Source organism: Mytilus edulis, chromosome 2, assembly GCF_963676685.1.
Source record: "Mytilus edulis chromosome 2, xbMytEdul2.2, whole genome shotgun sequence".
Lineage (NCBI taxonomy): Eukaryota > Metazoa > Mollusca > Bivalvia > Mytilida > Mytilidae > Mytilus > Mytilus edulis.
Window position 1 is genome coordinate 66,217,893 of NC_092345.1, and position 18,409 is coordinate 66,236,301.

At 33.9% G+C, this 18,409-nt stretch overlaps 1 protein-coding gene across 1 annotated transcript; it reads right to left on the minus strand.

Moving 5' to 3' along the window:
• Window positions 1–8,504: 8,504 nt before the first annotated feature.
• LOC139510974 (uncharacterized) lies at window positions 8,505–18,191 on the minus strand. Its single transcript, XM_071297534.1, has 6 exons — window positions 18,182–18,191; window positions 17,281–17,371; window positions 11,826–12,276; window positions 11,245–11,320; window positions 10,003–10,728; window positions 8,505–9,177 (listed from the first exon to the last, which is right to left on the minus strand). Exons 1-5 carry the CDS (start codon window positions 18,189–18,191, stop codon window positions 10,376–10,378), a joined length of 981 nt encoding a protein of 326 aa, XP_071153635.1. The 3' UTR covers window positions 8,505–9,177; window positions 10,003–10,375.
• Window positions 18,192–18,409: the final 218 nt, after the last annotated feature.

Here is an 18,409-nt window from a genome sequence, read left to right on the forward strand (position 1 = left end):
CTACAGTCATTGATTTTGAATTCTCATATTTGAGTATGAAACTACAAGGGGAAATGATATGCAACTTTTAAAAGAGTATTGTAAGAGTATAATTGGTAAGAGTCATATTTTGCCCCTAATATTAAGTCTTATTTCATACAAAAACCATTTTGTATAGAAGAGGGGCAAAAGATACCAGAGGGACAGTCAAACTCATAGATCGAAAATAAACTGACAAGGCCATGGCTAAAAAATAAAAAGACAAACCGACAAACAATAGAACACAAGACACAACATGGAAAACTAAGCAACACTAATCCCACCAAATATTGGGGGTGATCTGAAGTGCTCAATTTCGTGATGTAAGTCAAGATGTGAGGCAGACTTAACTGTATCTGTTGTATCCTTTATCGCAGGTTAGATAGGATAGATGCGTTCAACATGGTCATCAAACTTTGAATTATTAAGTGAGAGAACATCATCTATATAGTGGAAAGTAAAGTTAAAAGATATTGCTAACTTATCTTTCTTCTAAGAAGTTTCTGTGTGAAGTCAGCTTTTTAAGACAACATATTTTGCAACATTTGGGTCCTTAAAGATTGACGTAGCATGGGTATTGATAAACCCATTTAGTTTCTTAATTCTGATTTGTATCCGCGACCTCACAGCTGTAATCCATTCGGAAAGAGTGTCTAAGTCTTCTTTTTCGTTTAGCACATTGCCTGGCATAATCCTCGACTGAATCGAATCATCAGTATTTTGAAGTTGTATATCCAATTAATGGATTTAGGCTCAAGATATTTCGGATTTTATGATAACATTTTGCAGGGAAGACTTAGTGTTATTGACAATATTAAGGTCTGCAGTAATAACGTGGCCAGCCGGATTATATCTGAATTGGGAACTAACACAGGGGGTTTAGACTTGATGTAGTCATTATTGAGAACCTGACAAACGTGTTTGTAATTGAACATTTTAGTTGCAATTGGTTTGGTATAGGTATAATAAATTACCAGTATTGGTACAGACTAATCTTTAAAATAAGGAGGTATTTTTGAATGAGTTCCTTAATGCAACACATACAGCAGACCAGCAGATAGCAGGGTTCACCTGATATAGTTTTTCTTTGTAACCAAAATGACTCAACAGTCTCATGGTAGGGATGATACTCTCTAGCGTGGACATTTGTTTGTTCAAACCCTGGATGTTTCGCTCAAAGACAATTAAATTGGTATTTGCTTCTCCACTCAGCACACAATATTAGTGATTAATATTAAATAGGTTTGACTGGTAGTCCGGAAATAATGATATGTATCTTCCTCCAGATTGTTTCCTTGTGATTTTGATAGGATGTAAAAAAATCCTTCTGGGTGTATCAATCTAGTACAAATTAAAGCAATGTTCATATTCATATCGGACTAAGATGACTTTGTTTTAGTCCCGAAATTGCATTTAATTTGACAATGGACTTTAACAGTCTACATCTACATCTGCATGGGTAATCCATAGAGTCGGTTGACTCATCATTCGAATATGTTAAAACTAAAGTTGTGTCATCCAATATAAAAAAAGAAGATGTGGTATGATTGCCAATGAGACAACTATCCACAAAAGACCAAAATGACACAGACATTAACAACTATAGGTCACCGTACGGCCTTTAACAATTAGCAAAGCCCATACCGCATAGTCAGCTATTAAAGGCCCCGATAAGACAATGTAAAACAATTCAAACGTGAAAACTAACGGCCTTATTAATGTAAAAAAACTGAACGAAAAACAAATATGTAACACATAAACAGACGACAACCACTGAATTACAGGCTCCTGACTTGGGACAGGCACATACATAAATAATGTGGCGGGGTTAAACATGTTAGCAGGTTAGCAGGATCCCAACCCTCCCCCTAACCTGGGACAGTGGTATAACAGTACAACATAAGAACGAACTATAAAAATCAGTTGAAAAAGGCTTAACTCATCAAATGGACAAAAATACAAGTGGACGTGGCCCGGTACTTATACATCCCGACACAAAAAGACACAATGAACATGTTCTCTTAAAATCATATGTACAGGTGCCATTGCAGATAAAAACATTTGTGTGCTGGTTTACCTTACCTGTTTACTGATATCTGTGTACTAAAAGGTTAGTCTTGAATGCCTCAAAGTCATCAATGTCCAATAGCTGAGGGTGAAACAAACAATTTTTTTTTCTCAGAATCAAAAACAAATTATTTTTTTCTCCAAAAACTGGAAACAAACTTTTTTTTCCCAAAAAAAACCATAGCCCCCCCCCCCCCCCCCCCGAAAATCAAATGGTTGCTGCCTTACGCCTCATTCTAGCTGCTGTCACGAAGTATTCCGAAATTGGAATTGCAATAAGTTGGTGGATTACGTTGTGAAAAAGGAGTAAACGTGATGTTTTTCGTCTCTCCTGTAGTTGTGGTAGGTTTAGATCCTCTAATAAAGATGTTACTATGTCTGGGTCTCGAGAATAGTCTTGCCTGATGAATCTTGCTGCTCTCCTTTGGACCATTTTTGTGTTTTGGGAGATGTGGGTCCCAGACACTGCTAGTATATAGTTATCAAAGGTACCAGGATTATAATTTAGTACGCCAGACGCGCGTTTCGTCTACATAAGACTCATCAGTGACGCTCTTATCAAAATATTTATAAAGCCAAACAAGTACAAAGTTGAAGAGCATTGAGGATCCAAAATTCCAAAAAGTTGTGCCAAATACGGCTAAGGTAATCTATGCCTGGGATAAGAAAATCCTTAGTTTTTCGAAAAATTCAAAGTTTTGTAAACAGAAAATTTATAAAAATGACCACCTTGTTGATATTCATGTCAGCACCGAAGTGTTGACTACTGGGCTGGTGATACCCTCGGGGACGAAACGTCCATTCTAGTGTTAGTCGTACAAGGGTTATATATGCCTGACACTTTATATTCATTGGGCATTTACCAAGATTCCGTCGTGTAAAGCGTAAAGTTTTATTTGCTTTTGTAGTGATATTTCCGATGTGGTCATTCGAATGATAAAGTGTTTGATAGCTCCACTCCATGGTATGAATTATGGTTGACTGTTCCAAGGATGTGTCCCTCAATTTGGGAAATGGGTACCGTTAATGTTATCACTACCACTGGGTCGATGCCTCTGCTGGTGGACTGTTAGTCCCCGAGGGTATCACCAGCCCAGTAGCCAGTACTTCGCCGTATTGGCATGAAAATACGGATTTTTTGTGGTATTAAAATTTGCTGTAACAAAATGTTAGAAATTATTATAAATTAAGGAATGTATCTCCCTCATGCAAAGCTCTGATTCCTTTCAAGGATTTGGCTATACTTTTTGGACCTTTTGGATTATAGCTCTTCATCTTTTATATAAGCTTTGGATTTCATATATTTTGGCCACGAGCATCACTGAAGAAACATGTGTTGTCGAAATGCGCATCTGGTGCAGGAAAATGGGTACCGTTAATGTTATTTCATATGGGTAGATTATTGGTTGTCGTCCTGTTGTTATACGCAATACAAAACATTTTGTTGGATTAAATATCATTTGCCATTTTTTAGTCCAGTTAACCACGGTGGTCAGGTTCTGCTGGAGTTGAAGACAATGGTTCATTGATTGTATAGCTATGTAGTTTAGGCTATCATCTGCAATCAATCTAATTGATGATTTAATGTCGATATCTATGTCGTTGATATACAAGAGGTACATTAATGGCCCAAGCACTGTGGTACGCCCGATTTTACATGTACAGATGCTGATTCGTCGCCGTGTACTGGTACATTCTGCTGTCTAGTTGTCAACCAAGACTTCAGCCACCCGTGGATGTCTCCTTTGACTCCACATTGGTCTAGTTTATGGAGGAGTCTGTTGTGGGGTACGGTGTCATAGGCTTTACTGAAGTCGAGTATTAATAAGTAAGTTTGTTGTTTGGAATCTAAATATCTGCTTATTTCTTCAACTGTTACTATTACGGGGCGCCGAATGGGACTTAAACTTTTTGTAATCAAAATCAATTTTGTGTACACAAAATTCCATTCTGTCATAACAAAATAATTTTAGTCTTACAAAACTATACGATACAGACTTGTTTTATGAGAACTTCAATTTTGTGATGACAAACATCACAAAATTCATATCAAAATTCATTTTTTTAAACCAATTTCATTTTTGTAGACAAAATTCTTTTTTGTCAAGAAATATGCAAAAATAAACTTATTTGCATGCAAAATAGACTTTTGTTACCTGATATGGAAATTAAAACACATAAGTCAATTTTGTTAGACAAAATTGAATTTGTACGCAATTAAGGTGGTACCTAACACTGCAGGGAGATAACTCTGTAAAATCAGCCGAACGTTTTAATAACGTTGTGTTTTAAAGGGAATATTAAGCTTCTCAATGATCAAAATTGGTGTTTGTCAATCTGCTATATAACCAGTGTAATTTTTCTGATAAAATGGTTGGTTCAAAATTTTTGAAATTTATATGTTTTGATTAAAGGGTCAAAGTAAATACTTTGTCAAAACTTTATGCAAATTAAACGAGCCAAATTAATTTTAGTGAAAGCGTTAGGTACCACCTTAACAGGTTGATTAAATTAGCACCTGTGATTTTGTAATTAAAATTATTTTTTGGGTAGACAAAATTGAGTTTTGTTAGACAGAAGTGAAAATTTAACACTTTGACTTTTGTGATAGAAGTTAATTTTGTGTCACAAAAGTCAATTTTGTCAACACAAAAATTAACACAAAATTGAATTTTGTGTAGACAAAAATGAATTTCGTCATTACAAAATTCAATTTTGTGTTTATTTTTGTGTAGACAAAATTGACTTTTGTGTTAAATTTTCATTTCTGTTTTACAAAACTAAATTTTGTCTACACAAAAATAAACACAAAATTGAATTTTACGACAAAATCTCAGTTTTGTATGCAAGTTAGTTTACGGAATCCAAACTAAACTAATTTGCATACAAAATTGACTTTTGTCGCCCAAGTTTCAAATTAGGTTACAAAAGTAAAGTCTGTGTTACAAAAATGAATTTTGTCATGACAAAAGTAACTTTTTTCCACTGAATATAATTTTGAATGACAAAATATAAATAGTATGCTACAAATTTTGTTAAACTGAACTCAATTTTGTTGAACAAAACTCACTTTTGTCCGTACAAAATCTAATTTCGTGTACAAAACCACAAGAGTCCCATTCGGCGTCCCATAACTATAAGCTGTGTTTCAAATGATCTCTTTTGCCGAAATCCATGTTGGAAGTCTGAAAGGATATTATTACATTGTAGGTGTTTCATGATGTGTTTTAAGAGTATATGCTCCATTACTTTACACGGTACTGATGTAAGCGAAACCTGTCTATAGTTTACTGGTTTCGATCTATCTCCTTTCTTGAAAAGTGCTGTTATGTTTGCAGTAGTCCGATCGTGAGGGACTTGTTTTAGGCATAAGGATCTTTCAAATATGTATTTCAGATAATGTGATATTTCATCTGCTTTTTTCTTTAACACTCTGCAAGATATTTAGCTTTATTGATATTAAGTTGTTTACGTAACTTTGCTATTCCCTTTTCTTTTCTTCAATTTTGATGTCGTCAATCTTATTGATGGTACTAGGTCCCATGTTTAGAAAAGAAGCCATGTCTTCCTCTGTAAAAACAGACAGAAATTGGTTGTTCAGTGCTTCTGCTTTGGATGTATTTTCTTCTTTAATTTGTCCATCTACATTGAGTGTTGAGACACCAACACTCTTTTGACTTTACATATCTCCAAAACTGTTTGGTGAATCCCTGCTTAGGCGACTCCGTATTGGTTTCATCTTTAATTTCTAATAAGTTGGACAAGTAGATTTTATGTTCAACTTCTAGTTGTTTTTTATGGATCTTCTAATATTTTTGAATTTTACCAAGTCTTTACTTTTTTTTCTTTTTAGCTCTGTTATATAGTCGTTGTTTCCTACGTATTGCTCATCATATCTCTCGTGATCCAAGAGATGTTCCATCTACTGGTGCATGTTTTCTGTGGTATATACTCGTCCATGAGTGATATGTAAGAAGGGTCTTACAAATTTCGATAGATTTTTCATTCGTCTTCTTTATATCTTTAGGAAATTCATCCTTCAGTCTGGTCTTTATACCTGGTATATTCCCTTTGGAGTACAAGAATGTTTCGCGTGGTTTCCTTTTTGTTAGTTTAAGTTTAGTTTTTAAGTTCCACAGTTACTGCCTCGTGGTCGCTTATTCCGCTCTCTACAGATATGTTCTCTATATGAGATTTTTGTTGGTTATGAAAACTAAGTCAAGTTGTTTCCTCGGTCGGGTTGGTGTAATAATTTGTTGTTCAAGTTTGTGTACGTTTGTGATATCCAGAATGATCTCATTTACTTGTAGGTTGTCACAGTACTGTTGTTGCGATCGGATTGAATATACATCTTTCCACTGAATATCAGGGATGTTAAAATCTCCTGTTAACACTATATTGGGTTGTGCGTGAGTCTTCCAAGTGATTCGTCAAGTTTTTGTAGTGATACAGCTTCAATGTTTGGTTGTCTATAGAAACATCCGGTGTATAGATTTTATAAAGTGTTAAAATTTGAAACCCTAGTAGACACTATACAAGTAAGTGAAGATTTTTGGTGAAATTCGACAAAATCGTCAGGATTTAAAACCAAATTTCAGCCGCGCTAGGAAACCGAAATTGCATGCTACAATAAAATAAGTACATAAACAATCAGACAGGTAAAATGTTTTAACAACATTCTGTCATATGTCCATTGACCTTGACGTCATTTTACTTATTATAAGTAGTAGGATATCTATATTCGGAATATGCCCAGCAGACAGCAGGGTTCACCTGACCTCGACCTCATTTCATAGATCAGTGATCAAGGTACTAGTTACATGATTAAGTCCGTTTCTCAGATACTACATACAGTAAAACTGTATGTGGTGTATGGGATGATTGTAAGAGGTATATGCCAGTCTGACAGGTTTCATCTGACCTTGACCGATTTTCATGGTTTATTCGTCATGTTAAGTTTTCGTGTTTTGGGTCTGTTTTTTAAGTACTATAAGCAAAAGGTCAATTTTGTTTGGTATATGGAATGAATGAAATTTATACATGTTAGGCTATTCGGTATCATCTGACCTTGACCTCATTTTCATGGTTCATTGGTCAATGTTTAGGTTGATGTCCAAAATGCTAATAGCAGTAGGTCAGCTATGTTTGGTGTATGGGACAATTGTAAGGTGTACATATCTGACTGACACGAATTGTCTGACCTTGATCTTATTTTCATACCTTAAAAGGAAACCACTATAACGGCGAGTCAATTATATTTGGTATTTAGCACATCTCTTTTCCATGGCTTTGAAACATTGCATAATTTTAATCATTCAGATGCTAAAATTAGCAAGTATACCGAATACTTTCTTTGTACAAACATTAAGCAACATGACGGATGCGATATAAGGAACAAGATCTGGAACACCTGATATCCCCAGATTTATCATCCCCTGGTGTTTGGTGGGTCCATTTTCAGTGATCAACCTTCAGTGTTTTGTGGACTGTTTTTGTCTTTTCGTCCTCTTTTCAGTTTGTATTTTTCATGGACGTTTTTTTGCCAGCATTTCAACGAATACTGAGTTTTGATTTTTATTATGTATCACCTGCCTCTTTTAAATGTTAAATATTTTTTGTCGGGTCAGTTTAAAATAATCCACTTATGGTTAGTCAATGATATTTGGTATCATAAACATATTATTTTTATTGGAATAAAAAAAAATGAGAATGAAAATGGGGGATTATGTCAAAGAGACAACAACCCGACCAAAGAGCAGATAACATCCGAAGGTCAATGGGTCTTCTACGCAGCGGGAAAATCTCGCAGTTACAGTATCAAAGGCCAAGAAGGTCCAATTTATATAGTTTGTTGTAACTAAAAACATACCTAAAAGAGTTGGAACATCTATATTCGCATTTTGGCCTTTTTACAATCTAATTAAAAACCGATCTCTCATCGCTCCTGTTTCTGATATGTCGCGTGGGAGATCTAACGAAACCGGCTTTGAGGTCACATGTGAGTGAACTAAAAGTTATGAATTTATAAAGATATGCAAATGAGTTGACGACCTATTAATAAGCCAATCAAAAAAGTTTATGAATTATTTTGACTGACGATTTCGTCGTAAATAAAATGAGTTACATCCCTTTGCCTTACGTTAAACTTCCAAGATCGTGGAAGACTAAATTTCATTGGTTGAAAAAGACACACCTACGAGGTCACTCACATGTGACCTCAAAGCGGGTTTCGTTAGATCTCCCACGCGACATATCAGAAACAGGAGCGATGAGAGATCGGGTTTTAATTAGATTGGCCTTTTTAATGCCCATATATTATGAGGTTATGATAGATTACTGTACCACTGGCGTACACATATATTATTAAAATCAGATCTTAATGGTAAGATTTAAAAATTGTCTATAAATTAAAAAAAATGTGACATAAAAACTTATATTTGAATGTTAATAATACATATCAAATGATAACCAAATTTAACATCTTTTCGCCTGTTCACTGTTCTATCGTTCAGACTGCTGAATGTCCTGACTGTATACTAGTATCACTTTACACTCCTTCAACTCACTAAAAGAATTTAACAGAAAGATATTTACTAAGATATTATACAGAATAAAAGTATTCAATAATAAAACTGACAAATGTTTAGGTAAAAAACGAATGTATAATATAATTCCGGGTACAAATCAGTCACAGTAAAACAATAACTTTGACAAAACAAGAAATGATACAAGACATATTGATCCACGGTAGGAGTATTCTGAACTTGAAGTTGAAGCGGTATATCCGACGCATTGTAAACAAGTAAAAGTATTGTCTGGGTCCCATTCTTGTTTAATCTTCAATAACTTCCCATAGTTAGAGCCCCAGAAATGTGTAGAAAATGACGGCACATTACTCCCAGCTTCATTTGGATACATACCATCACCGAATGTATACAATTTATTCTGATATGAATTTATCAAATTCAAAAAGCCCGTGTCATTCTTATCACCGTAATCATTCCCCCAGCCGACGCCGACAGCTGTAGACCACTGCAGATCTCCATCCGGGGTGTACAGATGTCGCCACTGTACTCACGTCATTTACCTTACCTAGAAACAATATTCAGTACTATATATTATCATATAGTCAGTGATAATTTTCATTATAATCAATGTACTGCAAAGCGCTATATTGATGTAAAATTTTGATTTCTGAATAATAAGCACTGATCAGTACTAGTATTTAATGTTTCCTTCAATATGGTAAGATTTCGTTTATACAGTTGAACGGTCAACCAAAAGAGTGGGCTGGAAATAAAAAAAGTGACATTTGATCTTTTCAAATCCGAGTGCATTTTTTTTACTCTAAAGGAGGTTTAACATGACAAAGCGCGGCCGGAATATGGTTGTAAAATGTATTTTTTTCATGCAGTTGTTTGTTAGATTTAGCCACCTTTTGTCCTTTTTAAGGCAAAATGGCAGTCTGTATTATGTTGACCACAAATACGCGTGGCACATCAAACAAAACAATTTGAATATCAGGGCAGGCGAGCTTATCTTATACTGTATAAAGTATACTTTCAGAGTTTTAGCTTATTCATGCTTAACTTGCTTAAGTATACTTTCAAAAGCTTATTTCCGCTTAACTTGCATTTTATCATTAGAGAAACAGATGTGCCACCACTAAATATTGTGCAGTGACGATATTTATCCACTCTCGACAATTTGATTTTAAAGTATCGAGTTTAAAGTTTGAAATTATAATTGTCTCGAATAGATAAATATAATTTCACACTCGATACATTGGTAGAATCTGCATATAGCCTATATATACTGAGTCATATATGTCTAACATAAATTTGATTCATCTCAATCCTTGCTAATTATATGATTGGTTCCCAGTTATACATATTAAAGACTTATTCTGAGACTCACCACCTAGAAGTGTCCCTGTCATACTCATTATGACCTGCAAATTCTCTCTGTAGGCTCTGAGTATGTAATCAACAAGGAAGTCTATCCAGGAATCACTAAAACTATCAGCTTGCATCAAAGTGCCTATGATGGCACTGCGTATATAAATTGCATCAGTTATGTTCTCTTCGTACTCCCAAAATGTGGAAACGTTTTCGTCATAACAGAACCTTGCCAAACCATCGATATTCATCATAGGTTCCATGTATGCCCTAGATTGTGAGTTGAAGTTTCCAAAATTGTTCATGTAAATACTTATGCTTCCAACTGAATCATCTCTATATATTAAATTTGAGATGAGTTTAGATGATGATGATACTATAAGAAATCTTCCCTATTCTGGTGGCATGTTTGGAACAAGATCAGAATATTTTCTAAGAATTGTCTTTCCTACATTGCTACCGTTTTGATGAATAATCGGATAATCGCAATTAAATGTTACCATTCCTGATGGCGGGAAATGTATTTTAAACGTGAATTTTGTAGCAATACCAAACGTGCCACCTCCACCTCCGCTAAACGCCCAGAAAATATCTGAATTTGAGGACGTATTTTTCGTGCCATCAGGGTATGTTATGAATGTCGAGGTGTTGTCTGCTACAATAATTCTACCGTCTGCTGTTACCATTTCAACTTCTAACAAGTTATCAACTCCTAATTCAGAAACACCCGATATAGGACTATGGCCTAAAACAAAATAAAAAAACCGATATAACCTTCGAATTCAATGAGGTTGAATTATTCACTTGCAAAAAAATAATTTACCAGGGAAGTTTTGCTTATTTAGACAAAATTGAACCAAATTGTTTCACTTTTATTTGATCTTATAATTCTTGTCTTGATAAAGTCAATTCAAAATATATTATATATATATTAGTTTTGTCAACCGTTTAACGGGTAATCGTCGGAAGGACAACATATCGAATACCAAAAACGCTAACCTGTTAACTGGACTTTAATATGTATACATGTACGCACGTGTAAGTAGCTTTCGTCAAGTTTATGTTGTCTGTGGGCTCAAATTTCTTAAGAGTGATCAGATTGGTCATCTTGTATTTTCTTTCAAACAAACTAGGATTTTGTGATACTATCTATAGGCCAATAACAATATGCACAGTACATAAAAAGAATACTACATGTATATATGCATGTAACCAACAGACAAATAATAAATATGCACTCAAAAAAGTCTAGTAATCATACCTCCACCAAGGGCCCATCCACCGATTGCAACAGTGTGAGCACTTCCTCCAACCACAACCCTCGAATGTTTGTCTACCTATGAAACGATCAAATAACGAAGTCATGTTATCTCTACTGGCCTGTGTTTTACAGTTATTGATGCTAATCCAATAGTTTATCAGCATAAATTATGCCGATTGATCAGGTTTTGATCAGCTATATTGTATGAAACTTTTGATTGGAAAAATAAATCCGGTGACTCCTTATTATTATAATAATTACATAATAATAATCATAAATGCTCACACCAAAGCAATTTTCAAAATAAACTATGTACGCGAATTTTTGAGAAATTTTTGATAGAATCGTTTCACATCTCTTGAAGCATAAATGCTAAATAGATTATTAGTTTTATATTCGGATTGATGCAGTTTCGGTCAATTTTCACATGACTGCCAAAAATGGTTCAATATGGTCGTTTTTTTAAATTGAGCATAGACCCAGTTGATCCATGCAGACTTTTAATTCTCACATTGCAAGTTTCGTTTAAATGTACTTGCAGGATGCTTAATTAACATGAATGACCAAAAAAGATTACTTACTTCTTTATAGACGTCTGACCACTGTTTTCCAGATTCTAGAACTACTTCCCCTGCAGCGGATCGATCAGTTTTAGATGTGTTTACTTCAATGTTGGTCATATTTCCTAAATATATCATACAACTGTCGTCAGCTGTTGAACGACCTTGAAAGTCATGTCCAGATGACTGTACCACTACTTTAAGATTATACTCTCCGTCAAAAAATATGGCTTTCTGTACGTCAGCGCTGTTCTGGACAAATACGATCAGGTCCGGTTTTTTAGTAACACGAGTATTTTTCATAATAACAATGTCTAAGTATGCTTGGTCAATATCATTATAAACACTGCCATCTATTGTATCGTCAAATATTTTAATTTGTTGGGTGCTAGGATAACAAATCATTGCCATGGAACAATATCCTGCATCCCCATAAGTTATTCCAGTGAAGAACAATATTATCCAAATTATTCTGAAAAGCAAGCATCATGTGACCAATATTTAATTGCAAAAAAAAAGGTAAAGTCAAAAGCAAGTTTTACAAACTAAACATTATTTATCTGATTGCAGGTGAGATTACATTGTTAGAAGTAGATGGTCAAATTATGCACCTTTTAATTTCTGATAATCGTCCAAAGAAGGCCAATAAATAAGACGGTTATAATTTTATATTTTTTGGAGTAGACTGGTAATCATGTATGTGTTTCATCATTGATAGCCAAAACACTAACTCAACTACTTCAGATGTCATATAATGAATTAAGACGATGATATTAACGTATAAAAAAATTATATTTCTCGGGGATAGCAATGATCCCGACCAGTTATCTATCTGAAGAGACCATTATCTTCGGGTACTAGTAACTCAATTTGCCGAAGATATTTCCCTGATTGTAAAAGATTATTCTGTGACATATCGGTGGTCAGGCTAGGACTACCAGACTTAGAATTAGATGACAAATGAAATATGTACCATAAGAACTGTTTGATGTCTGCATCAGGGCAGGTATTTTTGCCATGGTTAATATGTGTTCTTCGTCCATAACCCGGGGGTGGGGTGGGGGTATGTAAAATAAATTATCATTTATTCATTGTTCCACTCACTTTATTAAGCTGACGGACGGTATATAGTAATTTGGAGTCGACCATTTGTAAATGATTATACTTTTGTATCCGTAACTGCTCCTTAACTAATCAGACGCTTTTATTATCAAATTATACATACCCGACCAATTCCCTGCTATCCTTACGACTTGGTCGATGTGGTCTGGTTGAGATTGGGCTGAGATCGAACATTGTATACTTGGTCTAGCTAGTCAAGTACAGATCTTGGAGATATCGTGAATTGGTCGGATTAGTCGAATGTATTCAATTAGTGGTCGGGTTGGAGTAAATTTTGTCAAATTAAAGTCATGTACAGTCGGATAGCAGTCGGGTAGAAGTCGTAAACAGTCCAGATCAAGAATTTAGTTTCGCGTGGTCGTATGAATTTGGGCAATCGGGATCATCGAGCTGATCTGATCAGTGGTGTTAACCTTGTTTAATGTTATTTAATTATTTTTGTGATGTTTCAGAAATTCATGTGACGTAATTTTTGTACCTTTTCGCCATTGGTATGGGACGTCATTTTTATGATTTTTTGCGTTGAGGCATGGACTAAGTCGGGTGTGTCTATTTTTCTGTGTTGGTCTTTGCATTATGTATTCGGGTTTTGTTTTCTGTAATTAGTTAATACTTCGGTTTCATTATGTATATCTTTAATATTCATTTGGTGGAATTTGCTGTTTGCATGGCATGGATTGTTCTGGGTAGTAGGGATGTTCTTGACCCAAGCTAATAACATAACCGTAATTGATGCAGCCTATTTTATTTTTTGATCTTCAGTGCTGTACAACTTTGTACTTTTTTTCACTTTCGATCTTTTATATCTGGGCGTCACTGGTGCGTCTTGTGTGGACGAGGCGCCAAAAGGCGTATTGAATTTTAAACCTGATGCCTTTTGTTACCTATTAATCATGTGTTTCTTAATCTAATACGTTCTCCTATTTGTTTGTATTGTCGTCCCGTAATATTATGTTGTCATTTCAATGTTACATTTAACATTGCCATTAAAGTGCGAGGTTTGACATGCCACAAAACCAGGTTCAACCCACCATTTTTATCTTTAAAAATGTCCTGTACCAAATCAGGAAAATGGCCATTCTTATATTATAGTTCGTTTCTGTGTGTGTAACATTTTAACGTTGTGTTTCCGTTGTGTCGTTTGTTTTCTCTTATATTTGAATGTGAATTCACATTACTATAAGACATGTCAAGGTACTTTTCTATCCCAAATTCATGTATTTGGTTTTGATGTTATATTTGTTATTCTCATCGGATTTTGTCTAATGCTTAGTCTGTTTCTGTGTATGTTACATTTTAATGTTGTGTCGTTGTTCTCCTATTATATTTAATGCGTTTTTCCAGTTTTAGTTTGTTTCCCCAATTTTGTTTTTTGTCCATAGATTTACGAGTTTTGAACAGCGGTATACTACTGTTGCCTTTATTTAAAACACTTTTAAAAATACTGTGTGAATGCTTTTATCAATAGCGTTTTAATCTTGCCAAATAATGTAAACGGTATTTTATTACTGTTTATAACGTAAACGATACATGAAGTAAATTTTGTGTTTGTGATTTTTTTTTAAATATCAGTTTTATATTATATAATTTATTCCTATAACGAAATATAAAAACATCATGTTATGAATGATCTGTCATGTGTTTGATTAAGATCCAATTAATATTCGTGTGCATTCAAATAGACATTTGCTAAAACTAGGTCTATACCTATGATTACACTTTAGACTTACGATTACAGGTGACTAAAACAAAGGGTCATCTCAAAATACAAAAACAAACCCACAATACAGATACAAAATAGAAAATGGTATTTTCTATATAAAAAAGAAAAGATGTAAGCAACACGTTAACATTTCATGTTTCTGAAGCGCTTTTCTAGATTTACTATCAGGACTGCACAAAACCGAATATTTGAAGACAATGCATGATTTAGATGTATGATATATATATTATCAGCAGGAGCAATAAACTTTCCCCGCGAAACTTTTTTTTCTAGGATAGGTCTGATTTTTTTCTATTGAAACCAAAAACGTACACAGAAGTGTTTGTCCTATTCAGGAAAATTTTTTAAAAAAAATCAAAATTATACCGAACGGCAAGTGAAATTTCATGAAGAGTAAAATAGCTCAAAACCACCCGTCCGCTGTATTTCCCTTTTCTCTTTTAAAAACAAAATAAAAGAGAGAAAGTATGTCTTACATTGTAGCATACACATGCTAACATGTTTCATGGATGATTACACCTTTCCTAACACAAAGTATTGCTGACATTTTCCAGCAATTGTCCCAATCTAGCTACTGCAACGACAATTGCGATATTTTTGTGACTCATGTTAAATTTATCTTTAAAATGATGTCAGTTTATTCTATCACACCTCGAACAATTACAGCATTTTCAACCTGGATAACACCGTATACAATAATTAATATTAACACATAGCTGCAATATAAGAAAAAAATCGTTGTTAAACTACAGAAACACATCACTATCATAACATTGTTTTGGATCGACAGTTAATTTTTACACTTTGATAAAGCCCATGATTTACATGCTACATGTAAGTGTAATTGTAATCCTAATCGTAGGTGTATGACAGTTTCCGCAAATGTCTATTATCCATACAAGCAAAGGCGCATTCCAGTCTAAATGCTGTAATTTAGTTCTATTCGATAACATATAACAACATTATTTCTAAAGAAGTATATGAAAAAAAATCATCGTTGTTTAATTGTTTAATTGCAATAAATCTAAAGGGTTCACATGCATCCGTGTACTTTAAAATTGACAACCTGAATTCTTTAAAAATATTTTAACGCTTCATTTGAAATGTTATGCATATATATGTTGAATGCAACGTATTTAAAGTTACTTTTATTTTTATAAACGAGGAAACGCTGCTAAGGGCATTTAGGACCCACAAGTAGAGAAAAAAGACTCCCGTGATCATGATGAAAAAAAGAGACGAAATTGCAAATAAAAAACTCTAAAAAGAAACCTAAGGTTCTTTTCATTATGACGATTAAAAATCAAAGTACTGAACATCAGATGACCGCAAGTTCTTGTGTATGGTCACAATCACTTGTCTCAGAAAAAAATCACATCTCTTTACCAAGAAGTCCGAACATTTTACAACAAATCGAAAATCGAACCGTTATTTCTATCAAATCCCGTTGTTCAACGTTAGAAAAACATCATAGGAGTAAGTATTTGTTTTGAACCGAAGGTGTATACATGTAGTTACAATTAGAATCGACCCAAGATTAAATGCTACCTGTAAGTGTAATTGTAATCCTATAGTAATCGTAGGTGTATGACAGTTTCCGCAAATGTCTAATAGGCTTTGTGATAGCTTTTAGCAATTGCGAGTACTCTGTGTCTGTATTTATCATGTTAGTTGCTAGTGTGCTCTAACTAATCGTTTCTATCTGGTTTTTACAGTTTTTGTCTTATTATTTTGTGTTGTTAGATAGCCTGTTTAGTTCAGTGTTTACCGTACCTTCATGTGATCATAGATTCCTTTCACGGATTTGGCCTTACTTTCTTGGAACTTTTGGATTATAGCTCTACATCTTTTATATAAGCTTTGGATTTTACATATTTGGCCACGAGCATCACTGAAGAGACATTTTTTGTCGAAATGCGCATCTGGTGCAGAAAAATTGGTACCGTTAATGTTATTATAACTGACAAATAAACTCTACTAAGTAGTATCTTAATAAATATACAGCATGAAGCATAACAAAATAAAATTCTATGAGATACGTTGTGTAAAGGCAGTCCAAACCTTTGCAAGATATATGACTGAATAATGAAGTGAAACCCAAATTTCCACTTACAAATTCACTAAATTAATATTTGATACTTGAAGTTCAATAAATACTCATTTTTATTCAAAAATTCAAGTTACACATAGTTTCATTTGTAAATGTTCATGAACCATATCACTTCATTTTATATTACCAATATATTTAAAAATTATGTTGGTTTATCTCGTCTCTTCTTAAAATAATGTTTGATACTTACGTTGTTTGTAATAAGCCTCTGTTAAAACGTCTTCATTGCAAAATACATTCATAAATAAACATTTGTTTTTATGGATGAGCAACTAAGACGAATTTGTTATTGTTGTTATTAATGTAGGTAGTTGATTTTTCGGAAATTATGAATTAATAGTTGTGAATTTTACTAATAAGATGTAACATGGTGAATAACCAGAACAATTTTAAAGCGGTAATATGATCTAATAACCCTCAAAATCCAAATTTTTGTAATTCGAACATGAGACCGAGTTCAAAATTGATAGATTGACATTGTTATTTTTAAAAATAGCGTATGATTCTTAGAAAAGACTCACAGAGCTGTGTCTGTGTTCCTTTTTATGTAAATGGTGTTTCGTTTATGGTCGTATTGACCTAGGTCTATCTTCATCTGATATCCCTGTTTTCCTGTTTGTAATATTAAGAATTGTTTGAATTTGATTTTTACACATGGTGATAATTTTCTCTGTATCCAACAGTTCGAACAATTCTTAATTTACTGTTATCTGTTTTTATCCCCTATCAATTGTCACCTATTTTAAGCCAAACCGTTTTGCTGTTATTGGCTTCCCATTGTCCCCCCTCTACCAGCTTCCTAAATAATACATTGCTGTCTTGAAGTATAGATTCTAGGTTCTGACATTGTTTATCATCTTGATTAAGAATGTAACACACTGTTGACTGCTGTACCCCAAACTTTTGCCAACTTTTACCGATTATGTCTGTTTGTTTTGGTCACATATGTTTGTCAAGATAATGCAATTTAATGCGACTGTCATATACGTGGGAGGTTTAGCTAGCTATATATATATACAAAATGTTTTCTGCATAAGGAAATGCCTGTAGCCAAGTCAGGAATTTGACAGTTGTTTTTCATTTGTTTGATGTGTTTGAGTTTTTGATTTTGCCATTTGATAAGGGACTTTCCATTTGGAATTTCCATTGGAGTTAAGTATTTAAGTTATTTTATTATTCTATTGTATTTTATATGGCAACGTCATAGACCGTACATTAAGACCCTATCTCGCGTAGAGCTTAAAGTCAATGGCTTTGCAATAAAAAGTTACTTATAGACTCAAATATATATTTTCATTGTTATACGTAGCAACAGATGAAAATGATTTCAATTTGCCAAAAATCTTTCTAGAGTTTCCATAAGAATACAGATAAAAATCTAAAATTAAAAACTGAGCTCGCAACAGAAATATTAAGTTTTACCTTTGTCCATCTACAGTGCGTCCCGAAATTAGTTTCCGTTCTCCAACTTTATAGTTTGCCTCAATCAAATGTTTTGAAACTTATACACAACATTTATTATTAAAAAAAAAACTAAAGTTTAAATTTGGAGTTTTGTGGCGTCAATTTCACAATTCTAGAGTTATGCCTCTTTACAAATGGAAAAAAAATGCTGAATTTTATGTTTCAGTTTTTTAACGCAAGCTTGCC

Coding starts and splice junctions, on each gene's coding strand:
- LOC139510974 (XM_071297534.1), bottom strand. Junction 11,321..11,825: donor GGTCAGACGTCTATAAAGAA/GTAAGTAATCTT, acceptor ATCGTTTCATAG/GTAGACAAACATTCGAGGGT. Junction 10,729..11,244: donor TGGATGGGCCCTTGGTGGAG/GTATGATTACTA, acceptor ATTTTGTTTTAG/GCCATAGTCCTATATCGGGT.